Raw genomic sequence first — 19067 nt, 5'->3', positions numbered from 1 at the left:
TAAATAAACCATTCAGTCAAAAAGAAGGAAAAAAGTCAACAATTAATTCGAAAAGAATAATATTTAGAACAACTAACATTAAAGAGGTTTAATCGTTAAATTTATTGTTAATAAAACTTGATAATTTATCACTCTATCCTAAACAAGGCAGAAACAATGACATTTCTAGTCCCACCCATATCCATGAAACTAATAAGAGAAATGTTTTTGTTGGTGCTCTTACTTTTAAATTTTGATAAAAAAAAATTTTATACGCTTTTAAAACTATTAAAAAAAAGTATATATATACTCAGATTTAATTTTTTTTAAATAAAATAATATCAAAACAAACAAAATCTAAATAAAATTCATTTATTTAATTTTTTTGTTCAATTCGGATCGGTTTCAAATTATGAACATCACTAATTATATGTTTGAAAATTACATTGTAAATATTATAAATTACATTAATTAACACCTTAAAATATTCTTAAAAAATTAACTTTCTTAATTTTATCAATTTCATATAAATTAAAATATAAAAAGTAACATATATTATTCAAAAGATTTAATTAAAAAACTATAAATTACCACAACTAATAATTAAGAATATTCTAATAAAAAAACATTGAGGTAAAAGTTGTTTTTTATAACCGTCATGAAAATGAATAGAAGTATTAGTTATATGTTATTACTCCCTCTAAGTTAAATTATAAAAAATTTTGATTAATATTTTAAGATATATTTTTTCATTATATTAATATTTTAAAAATTATAGTTTATAGTAATTTTTATATAGTTTCAGAATATCTATTTTTTTTTAAAATATCAAATTAATGTGATCTAGTTTAACTTTAAAAATTAATCAAATTAACTTTTAAAAAACATAAATATGACAGACAATTTTAAACGGAGAGAGTATAATAGAGAAACGTCAGAAGGGCAATTTAGTCCAAATTTAAGCTCGTATAGATGTTTGTCGTGATCATCAATGTCGTGATCAGGAGCTTTCCTGGCATATTACCCCACCCCCTCTTCTTCCTGTAACGTTCCATATTCAACCCCCCCCCAAAACAAACTACCCCCCCCCCCTCTCTATCTGGATTTATACATACTGTAAATGCAGTTGGAGAAATAGAGTATTCGGAATCCATTGTTTGGTTTGTGGAAATGGCGGTGAATTCGAGCCAAGAGGTGAGGTTTGTTGCCTTATTGGAATCAATTGAGTTTTCTTAAATAGTACGCTATGTGCTTTTTTGAATCAATTTGAGCTTTTATTGCAGTTTTTGTTCAGTTCAATAGCTGCATTGTGCTGTTCCTGTTGTTTTTTTGGCTCAGATTTTGGTTATTGTTGGAGTTTTGATGTAATTTTTATCGGTTTGAAATGTGTTATCTCAGTCTATATGCTATGAGTGAATAACTGTTATTTCTGTAGAAATTATGGAGGTATGAGTGAGAACGGTTGTTATATTTGAGTTAATTGTGTTTTTTTGTGGTATTATTAATTTGTTGTAAGGAATTTTGATTTCTCTTTGCAAAAGCCTAAGTTCATTGCCGTCATTGAATCTACTGTTTGTGCAGTGAGTTAAATGCTTATATCTGTCATTTCTGTACAACTTATGAAGATAAGTGTTTTTGGAAGTTGTACAAATAGTAATGTGACAGTTCGATCTAATTGAGATGTTTTATTTTAGGCTTTTCTTTTTATTTTGTGTAGATTAAGCTGTATATCGATGTGTTCATTGTTTCCTGATATGGATACGATATTTTTTCTGTTGTAATTTCGCTGTAATTTATTTGATTCAATTTGTTTAGACTGGTTCACTTCAATGTGTTTTATGAATCTTAACTTCTATGTGTACCTAGTGCCAAAATGTTCTTCATGGTCATTGTGGTTGCAAATTTTATTTGTTTCTAGTTATTGAGATACAATTGGAGATATTACAGCTTATAAATGGAGTAAGTGTTGGTGTTTAACTCATATATGTTGTACCATTGTATTTTAGAGTAGATGTTCTTTTAAAGGAACCTTTATTTCCAGTCAGAAAGTGATACTGTGTTGCTTTTACTTCTCTTGTTTCATTAGCAAAGTGATGGTCAAAAGTTGAGGCCAGTTACTATTCTCTAGACTACATTGAACATCAAAAACACTTTGGATTCTATATGAGATTATTCAGCTCTAGGTGTGGATGTTCTTCTTGCACCAATTGAGTTTTGAAAAAGTTCAAATTCTTGGTCACTGTCTCTTAGATATTCTTAATTTTATATTCTATCACTATTTAATGCAAACTGGCGATTAAGCTTAAATGCAAGTCCTACGTTCTGATGCTTTTGTCATTGCTGAACCAATTATTTGATTGGCAAATACTTTGATGTGGTGTGGAAGATTTTATTTGTTTTGTATCTTGTGCCTTATAAGAGAGTGTTCTTGGAGTTTGGATTTTCATTCTAAAAGATGAACAAGGATAGCAGCAGACTTATGAATCATAGATGAGTGTTTCTTAACAAGAACAATCTACTTAGCAATTCCCCATATTATCGGTGTTGGATGTGAGGTCAGTAAAAATATTATAGAGTTGATTTAAGGTCATAATTAAGGGCCTTTCGGTGATGGTTCAGTTCTTAAGATCTAGGTTTTGTTTGGACTCTCCAAAAATGTTGTCACACCTGTGTCAGATCCGACACACACTCGATGACATGTTTGAAGAGGTCTGTACAACATAGCTTAAGATAACATCCAAATTTTGCATGACAATTGAAAATGTACCTTAGTTTTGCTTTCAGGAGTTCATATGATGACCTGGTTATCCATATCATTTAGAAGTATGATGTTTGCTATCACGTTTTCTCTTTACGACTTAATGCAGCTTAAACCTTTTAATACGAACATATCATGTTTAAAGTCCCTTGTCCAAACAACAAGAAGTACATGTTATATCATTTGATCAAGAAAAACGTAAAGCAGAATGCATCTTCTACTTTTTGTAGGACATTGCTACTATATATTATGTGCTACTATTATCTTCCTTTAGGCAATAGGTAATATTTCTTATGCTTCACCTATCTTTTTATGCGCACTTCCCTAATCATCAAAATTTTTCTAGTTAGCATTTTTTAACCCAATCTCTCTCATTTTTTTTTCTAATTATGACTAATTTGTTTGTTAGTTCATCATCATGTGCGCTTCTCTTTTTATTTGATCATCTCTTCAAATTCTTTTATTTAGGATTTTGAAGTAACTTTTACGATTTCTATTTCAGCAAAGCCAAGATTCCCTGAATTTTGTTAAATTACCTGACGAAGGAACCAAAGGTCCTCTTTGTGAATCACATTTGGATATGTTGAACCTGAAGACTCAAATTTCAATGGATGCCCTATCAAATGGTGGAAACCATGCCAACCTGAAAAATGATAGCTTAGATGCTTATGGCTCATATTGTTTGGCCATAGATATTGACAAAAGAAAGTTTGACGCACCTAAATCCACTGAGGAAATGAATGGGAATGTTAAGATGGATGACTATGTATCTGTAAGTGCCTCTTATGAATTTAATGATTTTAACATCATCATGTGGAGGATGTTAATTCTAGAGGGTTCTTATGGTGCTTTTTCTTATTTGGTACGAGTTTGTTCTCTAATTAAGATTTGTTAATGTAAAGCTGAACATCAACAAATTAATTGCATTTCAGAGTATGTTTCAGAGAGAAATTTCATCACTGATGGGAGGAAAGTTCATGCAACAGATGATGAATAACAGCTTTGAGTTGCCCAAATTTGCATGTAAAGGTAGATTCTTTTCTGCAATCAATCACTCTGTTATGCATTTTCCAAATATGAATTTTGTTATAGATGATACCTGTTATTTTTCCTCTGCAGTTTTGCTTATTATGTTTTGAAATACATTTTATCGAATTTACTTGAGTCAATTGGATGCTTCTAATGAGCTTGAATTCTTCCAGAGTATTTTCCTATATTTTCACTCATAAAGATATATAAATGACTTATGTTTCAAAAATATTCAAAACTGGATTTCTTCAGGGAAGGATGACAGATCTGGTTGGTCTTTGGTGAAATAACCAAGACATGTAACAGTCTTCGATGCTCATGATGCTAGTTAAGAAAGTAGAAGAATTCTCTAAGAATCAATGCATTCTCGGTAAATAACTTTACGACATACTTGTGGATAATTCCTGTGATAGGTTCTTTTTTTTTAATATAATACCACGAGTGGCGACATGAAGTAGATAATGACTTGTAACTATGTTTGGTTACAGTGTCAATGATATTCTGCTCTTGTGATGTCAAAGCTGAAACTTGTTACACTAACTTACTCCCAAATCTGTAGTCAAACACCTAATTTTTTCCCTGTCCAGTGTTATCAACTTGGTTGCAAAAGGGTTGTTAGTGCATACTTTGAAATCCACTTGTTATAGTTCTTCTTCTTGCAGTTGTATTGGGGAAACCCTGTAAAACCTTGTTATTTAACTAAATTACAATCTCAACATCTCAAAAGTTAAATATAATTGGCTTATCACGTGCATGAAGTGCTCCCCAGACCCCATGTCTGTTCTTATTTCCTGAAGATTTCTCTACTGATGAAAACGTTTGATGTTGTTCCTAGATCAACTTGTCATTTCTAGGAAATTAATCAAAATATATGTTTTACCATGGTATATTATCAGGTCTACTTACTCTGATCAAAAAGAAAATTATAAAATATACTTAGATACTTAAGTTGGCCTTTGCGAGTTGCAACTGCTCTGATTAGACAGCATCAGTAGATATCACTGGTCATCCTGTCTTCTATTACAGTTGAGTAGTTGATAGTTTCCGTGTAATAAAAGAGCAAGTAAAGGTTCAATGACTTTTCATTTTTCAGTTAGCTGAAAAAGGTGGTTCCTACCAGGACCGGATTTGAGCTTAAGTTGTACAATTAGATGAAAAGTTCACAAATGTTTCTTGTTTTGAATGGCAGATAAATTTTTGACCGAGAAGGTATATGATACACCTAGCAACAGATTGAGAAAATACAAGCGCTCTGCATCTTTCAATTCAAGAAGAGTTGTTCTCCTTTTCTCAGTCATGTAAGTTTAATTCCTGAATCCGTTCTTTTCATGTTATGCTTCTTTCCTTTTTGGTGCTAAAAGCATTGCATTCATTACATTCATTACCAATACTATATTCATTTCTCATAATCTGTCAAGTTGATGTAGTTTGTGTATCAGCAGGCTCGGCTCAACAAGAGTGTGAGGCCTAAGCCAAATTTCACAAAGAAGCCCTAAAAAAAATTAGCTTTTAAATTTTAATGTCAAATCATATTTTCTAGTTGACATTTAAATTGAATAAATTCTTATAATAACTAAAACAAGAATATATATCTAAAAGTACTTAGTTGATTTATTAATCTAAATCTGACCTGTTGGGTCTATTTGGCCCCCAAAAAAGAGTATATATTTATGAAGGAAAAATATCAGCAATGACAATTTTAGTGAAAAAATATAATATAAAATTAGAACAATAAAACTTGACTTTTAAGTTGATAAAATGATATAGAATTAATGTTGTGTTGCTATGATATAATGATTGGCTGTTGCAATGCTTGAACTTTTTGCAGAATGCAAAAGGTTTGGTTTGACTGTATAATATTGGAAAAAGGGTCAAAAATACCCTTGAACTATCAAAAATAGCTCATATATACCCTTGAAGTATATTTCGGCTCAAATATATCCTTACCGTCTAACTATAGGGTCAAAAGTACCTTTTTCATTAACATAATCGGTTAAACGCCACTTAGATGCCATGTGGATGTCACATGGCATGCCACATAAGCCAATAGTGTTTCACTCATGCCACGTAGACTAATAAACTTACCCCTAATTTCCCCAATTTTCTCCATTTTTCGTAGAATTTAGAAATGATTTCACTGAAGAACATAAAACTCTTTTCCTCATTTCTCCATTTCCTTGGAACGATTTCACAAAATACGTAAGTTCTAAGGGAAAGGGTTATCTATGTTCTTCAGTGAAATCGTTTCTAAGTTCTAAGGGAAATAGAGAAAATTGAGGGAAATTAGGGGTAAGTTTATTTTCTACGTGGCATGAGTGGAATTCTATCGGCTTATGTGGCATGCCATGTGGTATCCACATCGCATCCAAGTGGCGTGTAACATATCCTGTTAATGAGAAGGGTATTTTTGACCCTATAATTTGAGGGGAAGGGTATATTTGAGCCGAAATATAGTTCAAGGGTATACTTGAGCTATTTCGAATAGTTCAAGGATATTTATTACCCTTCTTCGTGTAATATTTAATGATAAGAGAATAAGCATAGTGGAAGGAAAAATGAAAAAAGTAAATATAGGGAAAATGTGGTCCATGATGTTGTTATTGGATATGAATGAGGTAACAAAAAAAGTACCTACATAAAAAAAACTACCATTACTTAAAAGTTATTTAATTTCCCAAGCAACTATCCCCACATTAAAGTAAAACAATATTTTACTTTCTACCCAAAAATTTCTCTTCAAATCCAACAATACATGGGATTTTCTTCAAAGATAAAATATATAGAACACATCCTTAGGAAAAAGTGCATCCCCGAAAAAGTTGGGGCCCCGAGCCATTGCTTTAGTGGCTCTATAGTAGAGCCGGTTCTGTGGAATTTAGATGATGAGAATGAGCTGTCATGTGCAAACATCTGCATGAAGGAATATGGAACAAGTATTGCACAACCAACCATAATAATTGAGGGTAGAAATGTTTCACCAAGCTAATCGTTTTGAAAGCTATGAATTCGTACTGCTTGTTATCCCTTGATTTTGAATATTGTAGGTTATAACTACCTGAAAATGGTAGACTGTAACACGGTTTCTGAATGAACAAATGTAACTTTCAAGTTCTATGCTCTCTTTTATCGAATACACGTGCTAGCACCCATGTCCTTTTTTCTCTGTGTCATTGTCTGAGTTCTTGGCTGTCTGTGTTTGAGATGGATATTTATTATTAGAGCTGCAAGTAACACAGACAGGATAGGAATAATAAGGTTAAAAGGATGTTGTTTATTACAAAGATATGTAGGGTTGGGATTTGGCAGGGCGAGATGTTAGTTGGTCATTAGATCTTTGAGTTACGGTGTTTGTACAACTTAATGACCGGGTGGGTGGGGAGATGGTGAGGGGGAAGATTTAATTGCATGGAATTCATTGTCAAAGCCTACTGATCAGAGTTGAATGCAGATGTTAAGATGTCAGTCTACTATACAAAGTGTTCTCTTTCATTTGTCTTGATACTCACTAAGTTGTTGGTAGGCTAATAATGATTCTACTCGGAAAAAAGCTGAGAAAATGCATCAATTAATCTTTTGCTCCATATATTACTTCTGGGTTTTAGTTATCGCTTCTATACAGCTCTAGCAATCGACTATAAGTCTCTTCCTTCCTTTTTCAGGTCGTGCATGGGGACGATCGTTCTCATTTATCTTACTCTAAGAGTTAGAATGAGTGGTGATTGGGCTGCTAATGTTTAGAATCTACTTCTCGTCCATCGTTTGTGAAATGAGTTCTCTTTCTTGCTTGTATTTTATCTTAATGTTTCATGAGTAGGAATCGTTCTTCATCTGTACATAAAGATAGCAGTTAGTATACAAGTTGGTTTCTAATTTAAGTTTCTTTTTTTTTTTACTTTTTCTAATTTAATTTAAGCTGATCAAGTGAATTATTCTATCTTCATGATACATTGTCATTGATGAAAAATCAAAACCAACGTAGCCTACACAACATAATGAAACAATATCATGTTATGTGAAGTTGAAAGGATATCCTTCATTTTAAACTAAAACGAAATGTTTCTTTAGCAATATAATATATTTTTTCTATTACTTTCGCTCAATATAATCTGTAATTGTACACCATCAACGCTCTCTTGTCCCTTTCTTGACAATACATAGTTTAAATGTGGACATGATTTACTATGGTTATGGTGACAAATTGCGCCTTATTGTAAGAAAAATTGTAACTAACCTCCACCTTTTTATATGAACCAGTTGTGTCAAATGAAAGTAGTATTTTGTAGAAATTATATTAAAAAAATTGATTCGTATATTTTTTGACCAGGATGGTTCATAGATCATTGTCAATTTCAAGTAATATGGTAAAATAGGCTTATAGAATATCACTATTCCTACATCTACTTATTGATAATTTTGTAACATAACAAATTAATTAAGAGTGATAACAGATATGGCGACTAGTAAAAGATGCAAGTATTCCTGCCATATTGTGGAAACACCCAATGTCCATATATTATGACAGAATTTTTTCTGAAAGTTATGATTGACAGGCAAGCACTCATCAGTAAAAGTAGAGAGCAAACAAGAACTACAAATTCAAGCTTTCAATCAAGCAAGAAGACCTTAAGAAATTACTGCAAGGGGAACAGAGCTCAATAACTGGTAAAGTATAAAAGGAATTATTCATATATTTATTATAGCCCACAGTTGAAGATTTCTGTGTTGAATTACTTGCTGGAAGTTCCACTCGTCTTGTGATTCATTGCCACAAAACGAGTAGGATTTCCAATTTGTCTTACTGGAAGTTCAAAAATCAGTAGGATTTCCAACTTGTTTGGTGATTCAGTGCCACACAGACACAACCAACTGTGTACCTGGAAGGAGGTTTCCAGGTCTAGCCTGATTACCAAACCTTTGGAAGATAATAAATTGAAAAAGAACCTAAATATAGACAATTAACAGACCTACTCCCAGAAGATTATGGGCACCACCAAACAACTCCTTCAGAGTAACCCAAATAATGGCATTGGCTAATAAATGGCTTTGTCAATGGCTCTGAGAGAGGAGTAATGACTCCATGCTTATGTCAACCAAGCACTTGAGACGCTGTTGACAATTAAGTAGCTTTGGTAAACAAAATGGATCTACCAAGTACTAACAACACAGAAGACTTAAAAGCAAGGGAAATTCAATACCTGCTGTTTTTCTACACGCAGCACCGTCGTTTCAATCATTCTTAAACAAAGCCAGCAATCAAATGGGGCTAGGCCTGCATTTAGAAGGAAGTGTACATTCTTTGCCAAGTCGATTTTCATAAGTTATGTATTCCCTCCGTTTCAATTTGCTTGCCTTGTTTTGACTCAACACGGTGTAAAAGAAAATAAAGAAGAATTTTGCATCTTGTGGTCTTAAATTAACGATATATAGAATATAACAAATGTTCTTTTAATCATGCATGCCATGTTGAAAGAAAGAGGCATTCTTTTTTAAATGGACTAAAACGGAAAGTAAGACGAACAAATTGAAACGGAAGGAATACATAATTTGAATTGAATATACGAACAAGTGGGTAAGCTAATCTTATACTTCACAGTCGTCTGAAGGGACAGGTATATTCTGAAAATTTACAAAAACGCAGCAGAGAAGACAAGTTGAAAAGCTTAAACATTCAAAAATCAGCGACCGATATTACCTACCAATAACTAGGATGGATGCACACGAAGATTAAGTAATTTAATTCGGCCTTCTAACATATCAGAAAAAATTCTACTGTCATTTAACTTGAAAATTTGACAACAAAATTACTATTCCTAATGCCACGGCTCTATAAGGAGATAATGCAATTCTATAGATGTAAATTTATTGAAATCAGTAACTTTGTATCATATCAAAACACTACTTGGATATAGTACTGAAACCATATTTACAATAGAGCTCTAGTGTCTTTCCTCTCTAGCTATGAAGAATCTAGAACATTTATGGTACACACAATATCATAAGAGTAAATTAAGTGTAGCTTGAAATAAAAAGATGATATGGAATGACGATTTAATGTATTACTATATTACTATACGGGAAAAATTATGAATTTGTATACTAAAAAGACTTTAAAATGGTATCTTATAGTATATAATATTCAATTATTCTAATTATCGGTTCCATTTTCTTTTCGATTTTAGTTTGAATTGTTCAAATGAGCGACTAAATTAGGTTAAGTTTCTATCTCATTTATTAGTACATACGTCTACCTTGTTGGTTCTGATTTTTCTAAGTTTTTGATCAAAATGAGCTATTTTAAAAATCAATTTACCTAATTAATATATTTTAATTTTTTTTTACAAAAATAGTATAAACGTACTTTATGCTAACATTTTAGGATATTTTCATTATAAAAATTCAACGGACAAAAAGTTAACGGGTTGACGACGTTAAACGCATAAACGTAACTATGAGTAACGTTTTAGGTGTAAAACATTACTCAAGAGTACGTTTTTGGAGAATCCAATCACGGGCCACTGACTCCAATCCTGCAAAGGCGGAGTCAAATCATTCAACTGTAAAACGTTACTATGAGTAACGTTTTACACCTAAAATGTTACTTTGACTCCCGTTTCTTAAGAATCCAATCACGGGCCTTCGACTTCTGCAAATTTAGAATATATTTAGCTATAAAACGTTACTCACAGTGACGTTTTACCTTAAAAACGTTGCTTTCAATTACAACACTCTGTTAAAGTCATATTCCTCCATTTTTCAAACTGACCAAAGTGATTATAAATAAATGTTGTTATAATATTTTGCATGTTCAAATATAATTCAGCAAAAATTTTCCTTGTGTGGTCCATTTTAAAAATAATATTCACAAAATTTTATCAGGTAGGATACATTTAAATGTATGTCATATATATGTTAATCCAATTAATATTTTTATATAACATTATAAATCATATAAATAAAATCAAAGATTTTCATAATACCAATTGCATGTAAATTGAACTGTTGAAAGTATATATATAGGTACGCGTTTCATAATACCAATTGCATGTAAATCAAAGATTGGCAACAAATATGAAATTTTGTTCAGCTGCAGATCTCTTGAGATTCTGAAAGAGGTGATTATCAAATATTTCGAATTATTTGAGTATTAGTAATCTGAGAAAAATTCACATTACATTAGATAATTTTCCTTTATTAGCAATCTGGAAAAATTCACATTACATTAGATAACATAAAGAAAATTAACACCATTAGACATTGACCCACAATTATTCACTTAAATTTAATTACGATTGGAACATTGACGCCTATCATGTCCTGGCTGCCTGCATAATCCACAAGCTCACTCATACACTGTAGAACTACGATCCATTTCATTATGTATTCTAGTTGTCCTTGGCCGATTAGGACGACGATAGAATTCATTACTTCTCATTGTAAAACTTGGAGATGGCCAATATGACTCATGACCAATTGGTGAGAATGACCCAGAATATGTTGCAACATAATTCTCTATTGTGAAATGCTCGCTAACAAAATTTCTAGCTAGCCCTCCCATTCTATCAGTTACCTTCATGACATGTGAACACGGGAAGTGCAGATTAACCCATTTTCCACAATCACATTTTCTTTCATTTAGTGAAACACAATGAGGATTACCACCAGTACCATCAACTTGTATAGATCTAACCTTGTATACTCCTGTGGGTATTATTCCAATAAAAAACAAAGTGCCTCTTTGAACTTTCATAATTCTTCTCCCACTTTATTTTGAACCTGGCGTGACCGCTAGAAAGACCCTCAGTCTCACATTTATGGTTTTCAACATATTTTTTTATCTTCCAAAATTTATCTCCAACTTGTCGTCCTCGAAGAAACCACATGCAACCCAATAAATTATAAAACTTACATCTCACAACCCATAGACTTTTGGTAGATGTTACCACCTTGAACTCCTTATTTTTGTGCAAACTCCAAATTGTTACAGCCATTTTCAACTTTTCTTTACTACTAAAAATCATACCTTTTTTTTAATTTTTTTTTGCTTGCCCAGACCAAACTGAACAACATTCCATCTCAGATTCACATCTAGACATGAAAATGTCTTCCTCATTCTCTAATGTCCTGAAATAGGGTATGTCATGGGACACACCCTGATCATGATTATGAAGATTTATACCATTTTGAGAAAAATCTCTAATATCATCGATATCTTCATCAGGTTCACTTTCATCACCATCTTTCGGAGGTTCATCTTCTTCCGAACTTTCATCACTAATTTCAGCATTTACATCATTATATAGATCAACGTTGATATCAATATCTCTGTAAAAAAATATAGTCAAATACTAGAAAAATTATAAATATACAAGCTTGTTTTAAAAGCAATAATAAATATTCTAAAATATTATTTCTTCTATTTAAAAGAGATAATTTGTGTATACTGACAATAAAAATTATCTTATTAAATTGTTAGACTAAAATTTAATAAAATAAAGATTTGTTGTTTACCTAGCCTCATATTCCATGTGACTATTATCAATATGCATTTGAGTACTTGAGCCATCACCAAATGATCGATGATCATGCATCAACAATTGTTGAAATGGTGGTTGAACAATCGGTTCTACAAAATGAGGTTGATTGATCGTGGTAAGACCATAATTTTGAGCCAACAAATTCATGTGATAACCATGATGACCACTAACTTGAAATGCAACATTTTGATCTGTCGATATAGTCTTTACATACATCTCCAAAACATTTATATCAATCTTATCCGCAAATTTTTGAGGTATGAAAAGAAATTGTAACAAAGATTGGTCATTCTCAATTTTAAACTCAATGAACCTTGTATTGTTACCTTGAATTGAACATGGATATTTTCCAGAAATATCCATATGAATATTTTCACTATATGTTCCCATTTTCTCATGCAACAATCCAACCAATTCAACATAGGTAGTTGAAGTCGACATGCTAATAATCGTTCTAGCACATTCAGTATACCTAAATCCGTTCTTATCCGTAATTATTTCTCCACTCCAATACAAAGCAACCATCACATTATGTTCAAAACTCGTCATCTTAATCCTACACATAAAGATAAAATATTTTTTAAAACAACATTATTAAATTAGAAAGATAATTTTAAAGCTATAATAAGAACATAACAAAGGATAAACTTCACTTATTTAAATCATACCTGATGAAATTTTGTGAATGTTATTTTTAAAATGGACCACACAAGAAATTTTTTTTGCTGAATTATATTTGAACATGCAAAATATTACAACAACATTTATTTATAATCACTTTGGTCAGTTTGAAAAATGGAGGAATATGACTTTAACAGAATTTTGTAATTGAAAAACAACGTTTTTAAGGTAAAACATCACTGTGAGTAACGTTTTATAGCTAAATATATTCTAAATTTGCAGAAGTCGAAGGCCCGCGATTGGATTCTTAAGAAACGGGAGTCAAAGTTACATTTTAGGTGTAAAACATTACTATGAGTAACGTTTTACAGTTAAATGATTTGACTCCGCCTTTGCAGGATTGGAGTTAATGGACCGTGATTGGATTCTCCAAAACATACTCTTGAGTAATGTTTTACACCTAAATTACGTTTATGCGTTTAATATCGTCAACCCGTTAACTTTTTGTCCGTTGAATTTTTAAAATAAAAATATCCTAAAACGTTACCATGAAGTACGTTTATACTAGTTTTGTAAAAAAAATTAAAAATATATTATTTTGGTGAATTGGTTTTTAAAATAGCTCATTTTGGTCAAAAACTCAATTTTTCCTGCTACCTCCTACATTTGTTCTTTTTCCTTTTGATGATAGTTTTGTATTCTGTTTTAAACTTAATTTTTCTGAATCAACTTTTTTTTTTTATATTCATTTAAAGGTTTTTGAATATTAAGTCCTTAAAAGGATAAATTTATGGCTCCGCATCTCAAAAGATATTAAAAGAGTAAATGTAGAAAATGTTTTTAAATTTTTTTTTAAGTTTTGACTTTAGGCCATTAATTATAGAGAGCCACCTCTCCTATAATAGAAGGATTAGTTAGGTAGGATTTAGCTATCCTTATATAAGTTATTTCATCTTTTACTTCCATAAAAAACACATGCATTCCCTTATAACTTATACATATGTTACTTATATGTGGGAATATAAACAAGTAACCACAAACCGTCCTTATTGTGCTGAATTTTATAACTAGAAAATAAAATGCTACTTAACGTAGTACTTATTATGATAGTTCTAATATATGAATAATTTGCTTCATAACCACCAACCAAACGACTCCTTGGTTTATGGTTTTCTAATGGCACAACATCAACTCAATGAATGACCATTTTGGTGAGTTATGATTGACAACAAGAATATGTGGGCTCTGGAGAACCCTTTTACCTTTATTCACCAATCACATATTATACCTACGAAAAGAGAGGTAGCAAGATGTTGTAACAATTGCAAATATTAATGTTCATTTTTTATGACAACTGCAAATATTAATGTTTTGTAGTAGTATCTTGATAAATTTCCAATAGGAAAAATTAATTTATTCTACCTTTTCCTCCCCCTTTATATTCATTGCATGAAGAATTCCTTGTAAGGGATGTGGTATAACTAATTTGTGAAGCACATACTTATAATTTTTTATTTCGTAAAACAACAAAAACTACGAGTAAATCTCAAACTAATTTGCATAAAGCTTCATTTATGCCCGTTCCATTATCCCTGCCTTGAACAATGCCCGTTGGCGCTACAAGTTACTACTAGAAGCCACCTTTCTTGAAGTTAGAACATAGACCTTATAATTGTAAAAAGGAACAGGAATTTTGATCTGCCAGATACTTTCAATAACCCAAAAGAGTTCTTTGAGCTTTAACAGTAACATGGTCATATTGTCTCACAATAACTAACACAATACGATAGGCTAAAGTTAGGTAATAGTTGGGCAACAGTAACAATTTACCCTTGAACATAGAGCAATTAAAATACAACATGTTTTAGCGATGAGCAGCATAACTAACTTAAGCTAGATGTGTAGCTGCAAATTATGCTACATTCTTGAACAACAAGAATAACTTGACCCATACGGTTGTACTTCTGAGCAAGATCCTCAAAAAATTTATGAAACATCAACAGATGTAACTGGATTTGATGGATCAATGGATGCCTGTCAAGAAAATGTGGACGATAAATAAATGGCCAAAACTTATATCTAGAATAAATGGGACATACCAATTAAAGAGTAATAATAAGGGATGAGGGGTAAAGAGGATTTCGTTCATCTAATATTCGTTTAAATACCAATTAAAAAAAATTAGTTCAATAATGAGAAGTTCGGTTCTATTTTTACATCTCGTTCACCCAATAAACTGTTTAATAGTTGTATCACCATTCACCACGAGCGATAACAAAACTCAGTTTGCAAGTGGAACAACCTTCCTCATGTCTATTCTAGAGTAGTTCGAGAACTTCAAGGTTTCAGACTCAATGGCTTTACTCAAATTACAGATCAGAAACTCCATTATACAACTTCTAATGTTCATGAAAGTTAGACATGCAAAAAAATTGATAAAGTAAGAAGCTTCCGTTGACAAAAGGTAACAAGATGGTGTGGGTGCCCTATTACAAAAGCATAAGAGCTTGACAGCTTTTGGAGCAAAAACAAAAGCTAGTGAGTTTTTGGAGTAGAAACTTAGTTACATAACACAAAAACTCCAGGAAGTTGTCAATGGCAATGCTATTGACAGGGGAGAGAAAGTCCAACTTAACAAAAAACCTAAACATCTAGCTTTTGGATTATGAATAGGAGTTAAAAAAACCATAAAAATTACACATGCAAACAGCCAAAATCTTTACATAGTTAATCATATCACTATACAAGTATGAATATCATCTCTTCAACCAAAGGTTAGTTGACAATAATAGAGCGGATTTTTCATCAATACAACATTTATTGTAGGCAATTAACATAAAAAGACCAAACAATTTCGTCTCAGGTCAGTCCAGACAATAGTAAACAATCTAATTCTTACATTTATTAGATTCTCCATCAATATATTCATCATCATCTCTTCCTAATTTAACGCCATCATATAAATGTTGATATTCCTAATACGCTTCCAAGTATCCAATGAGACAACACAAAGTTCATGATTATTTTCGAAAAAAGAAAATTTATTTACATATCTATTGAAGATGTTCATTTTATTAATTAGTAGAAGCTTCCTCAAAAAATCACTATGGCAAATTACATTTTCTTTGATAAATCCTTTTGCCGTCTGAAAAAGAGCAACGGTGCTCCAAAGAAAGAGTGTAAGGATAAAATGTTCAAGAACACACCATTGGCGCTGCTAAAGAGTCCAGGTGCGAGTATTCAGTAACATATCCAGAAAGCACCATGGACTCTGCCAAAAGATTGAGATTCAAGATCTAGTTAGACTCTAGCTGAATTGGTTAAGAAAGGAAGACATGGAAGTGCTTACCAGGCGAAAGCTGATGTAACACCGGTCACTCGGAATGAGGGCCGGGTAATTTGAAAGGATGAATCCAGGAAGAGGATACATCAAAATTAACTACCTCAAATATTACTTTGTTGGTTCTATTTTTTCAGGCCATAGAGGCTTACAATTATATGAGTACAAGCAAAGATGACAGATTGTTCAAGCATCTCAAACATATATTTTTCTTCTGTGTGAAACTCATTTTAACATCTCGAAGAAACAACTTCAAAACATAGTTTATTGAAGCAGAGTAATAGAAGAATCTTACAACCTCTTTTGTTTCTATAGTTCAGCTAGAAGATAATTACATCAAATATCATTTAGTATATCAAATCACAATGGTGATTGCTCCTCAATAATCGATCGTGAAAATTTTCCAGTAAGATAATGGAGAATAAAGACAATACTTATGTAGTGCATATTTCAACACAACAAACCTTGAAGCCCAGGTAGCCTAACCACTAAAAAGAGTAGCTTTGTCCAATTCAATGAAAACAACAAAGATACATCACTGAGTCTGAAGGTAAATGACATGTTCTAAATACTCTTTAAAAGAATCCAGTTCACTTTGGAGGTAAAACAAGAACATATAGAATAATAAAAAGGGTAAATACAGAAAAATGACTCACTCAGCACAGAGTTGGTGTGACCCAAATTGGAGGACAAACACGACTGAGGGAAACACCATCATAATGTGGCTGGAAACTGCTATCTGCTAAGTTGAACATCCCCATGTCCAAGCCGCCGCCTCTTTTAGAGTGGAGGTATGCACCTAAACAATTATCTGTAAAATAAATATGATTGGGCTTGATTCCTGGAAATTGAGAGGCTTGGACCGAAAAGGAAGCATTAGCACCCAAGAAAAAAGCTCTGTCCCCTAAATCCGTGATTGGCGTATATATGTGAGCATCTAAATCAATCTTGAAAACAAAAAAAAAAATTGTTCCGGACATGCACCGTATAACCTCATCATGATCATATATAGCTGGGATGAGCGTCAAACGAATTCTTTCGCTATCATCTTCGACATACCTCAAACCAACACCACTTTGCGTGACTGCAAATAATGATCCTAGTGATTCTAGGATGTAATACTTACAATCAATACATCGTGCAATCTGCATTATTATACGAATACTAGGAGGATCAGGGCCCGTGAAATCACAAACTTGGATGCAACCACCATAAGTGATCGCATAAAAGCTACCATTAAAATATATCACATCACTAAAATATCCAAAGCGGATGGACTTGGTAATCATGGTCCATAACAAATCTCCTGGTCTCCAAAAACTCAGGCGCTCGGTTTTTCCCTCAATGACCATAAGAACATAGTCAGGTGTATGAGAAGGATTAGCTGAGAGAACAGCTTTCTTGATAAAGATCCATGGAAAGCGAGTGCGATTGAATTCATAAAGTGTTGTGGTATTTTGATGGGGCAGCTGGATTTGTACACCCGAAAAAGGATGTAACAGACTGATTTCACCGTCTTCTTTTCCTACAGTGATGAGCCATCCCATGGATTCCATACATCCTTTCCCATGGGCTTCCGGAATTCTCTTTTTAAAAATCATGTCATTATAGAAACTATAGAATTTCCTACAGGTATTATCATCTTCGTCACCATCATCCTCCTCGGCTAGCATAAGCCATGGAGCCCTAGGCAAATCACTGATAAACCTGTGCTCCTTGGCCACCGAATGCCAGGATTTACAGACACTACTGAAATTCAGATAGTCCTCAATCATATCCATACGACTAAGAATTACACCCAGAATATCACTTTGAAGTTTCGACCAATCAGGCATCTTTGAAGCCCTAGCTAGCGAAATGATTTGATAATAATATTGAGAAAATGTCAGGAAAATACCTAATTTTTGTCCTCGCTAACGCTGACAAGATGAAGAAGCACGCTGTGGTTTCTTATTCAGTAGTTATTTTGTACGGCGATAAGACAGGCAGAACTCTCCAAGTACGATGGTGAGACAGGCGGAGCTCTCCAGGAAAACTAGTGGTGTTTCTTTGGATATAAGAATAATGCAATTGACAGATTTTCTCATTTACTTGTTGGATTTTCTTTTATTTAGGGGAAAATGACGAATATACCCTTCGGTCGTTTGAGGGACCGATTTGGTGTGATGCACACACAAGAGATCTTAATCTGGAATAATTAGCCATTAAAATAAACTTAATTAGGTTTTATAACTATAGTTTATAGTAACTATGGTTATGAAACCTAATTAAGCGAGACTGAGAGAGGAAAGAAAAAGGCGTGCAGAACGATAAAGTATTTTCCCTATGAGTTGAGCTTTTTTATTATAGCACTAGTAAAATTTCTCGTGCTTTGCGCAAGATTAAATATCACAAAATTTATGAAGTATTACTTAAAGTATATCCGGCATTATCACTAAAACACTATATTATCTTACATGCAAGATTACATAATAACAAACATTAATAATGTGAAGGAAAATAAAAATTATTATTTCTTACCATTTATCCTTAATAACATAAGCATAAATTAATGATTGTTAAAAGACATTACAGGATTTGTAACATAAGCAATGGTTTTAGTGAGTCATTCAACATGAGCAAAGTACACAAATATTTAATTGTGAATGAGGAGGAGGAGGAGAAGGAGAAGAAGGAGAAAAATACTAAGAGGTATGGAATTTTTGTAGTTTTATAATGAGAGAAAATTCCTCTATTTATAGACAACAAAGGGTAGTGTAAAAAAATGGTTATTGTGCTTCATCAGAAAGATTTCAACTATTTGGAA

General features: G+C 32.4%; 2 protein-coding genes across 3 annotated transcripts; one reads left to right on the top strand and one right to left on the bottom strand.

Moving 5' to 3' along the window:
- The first annotated feature begins 937 nt into the window (after positions 1 to 937).
- LOC101258942 (uncharacterized) lies at positions 938 to 7658 on the top strand. 2 transcript variants are annotated; one of them, XM_004237342.5, is made up of 5 exons: positions 938 to 1173; positions 3240 to 3509; positions 3670 to 3766; positions 4956 to 5064; positions 7426 to 7658. In XM_004237342.5, exons 1-5 carry the CDS (start codon positions 1150 to 1152, stop codon positions 7502 to 7504), a joined length of 579 nt encoding a protein of 192 aa, XP_004237390.1. In that variant the 5' UTR covers positions 938 to 1149; the 3' UTR covers positions 7505 to 7658. The 2 variants fall into 2 exon arrangements, with proteins under 2 accessions (XP_004237390.1, XP_069153303.1); XM_069297202.1 differs by lacking the exon at positions 938 to 1173 and adding an exon at positions 2968 to 3018.
- A 7491-nt stretch (positions 7659 to 15149) lies between these two features.
- Positions 15150 to 18423, bottom strand: LOC101250595 (F-box protein At2g26160-like). Its single transcript, XM_069296531.1, has one exon. It carries the CDS (start codon positions 18094 to 18096, stop codon positions 16918 to 16920), a length of 1179 nt encoding a protein of 392 aa, XP_069152632.1. The 5' UTR covers positions 18097 to 18423; the 3' UTR covers positions 15150 to 16917.
- Between the last annotated feature and the right edge of the window lie 644 nt (positions 18424 to 19067).

This window comes from Solanum lycopersicum, chromosome 4 (genome assembly GCF_036512215.1).
Source record: "Solanum lycopersicum chromosome 4, SLM_r2.1".
Lineage (NCBI taxonomy): Eukaryota > Viridiplantae > Streptophyta > Magnoliopsida > Solanales > Solanaceae > Solanum > Solanum lycopersicum.
This window is presented reverse-complemented; position numbering and strand designations above follow the sequence as displayed.

Excerpts from the sequence above, each read along its gene's own strand:
- LOC101258942 (XM_004237342.5), top strand. The coding sequence starts at position 1,150 with ATGGCGGTGAATTCGAGCCAAGAG. Across the intron at positions 1,174-3,239 it reads CGGTGAATTCGAGCCAAGAG|CAAAGCCAAGATTCCCTGAA; the intron begins GTGAGGTTTGTT and ends TTTCTATTTCAG. Across the intron at positions 5,065-7,425 it reads GTTCTCCTTTTCTCAGTCAT|GTCGTGCATGGGGACGATCG; the intron begins GTAAGTTTAATT and ends TTCCTTTTTCAG.
- LOC101250595 (XM_069296531.1), bottom strand. The coding sequence starts at position 18,096 with ATGCCTGATTGGTCGAAACTTCAAAGTGATATTCTGGGTGTAATTCTT.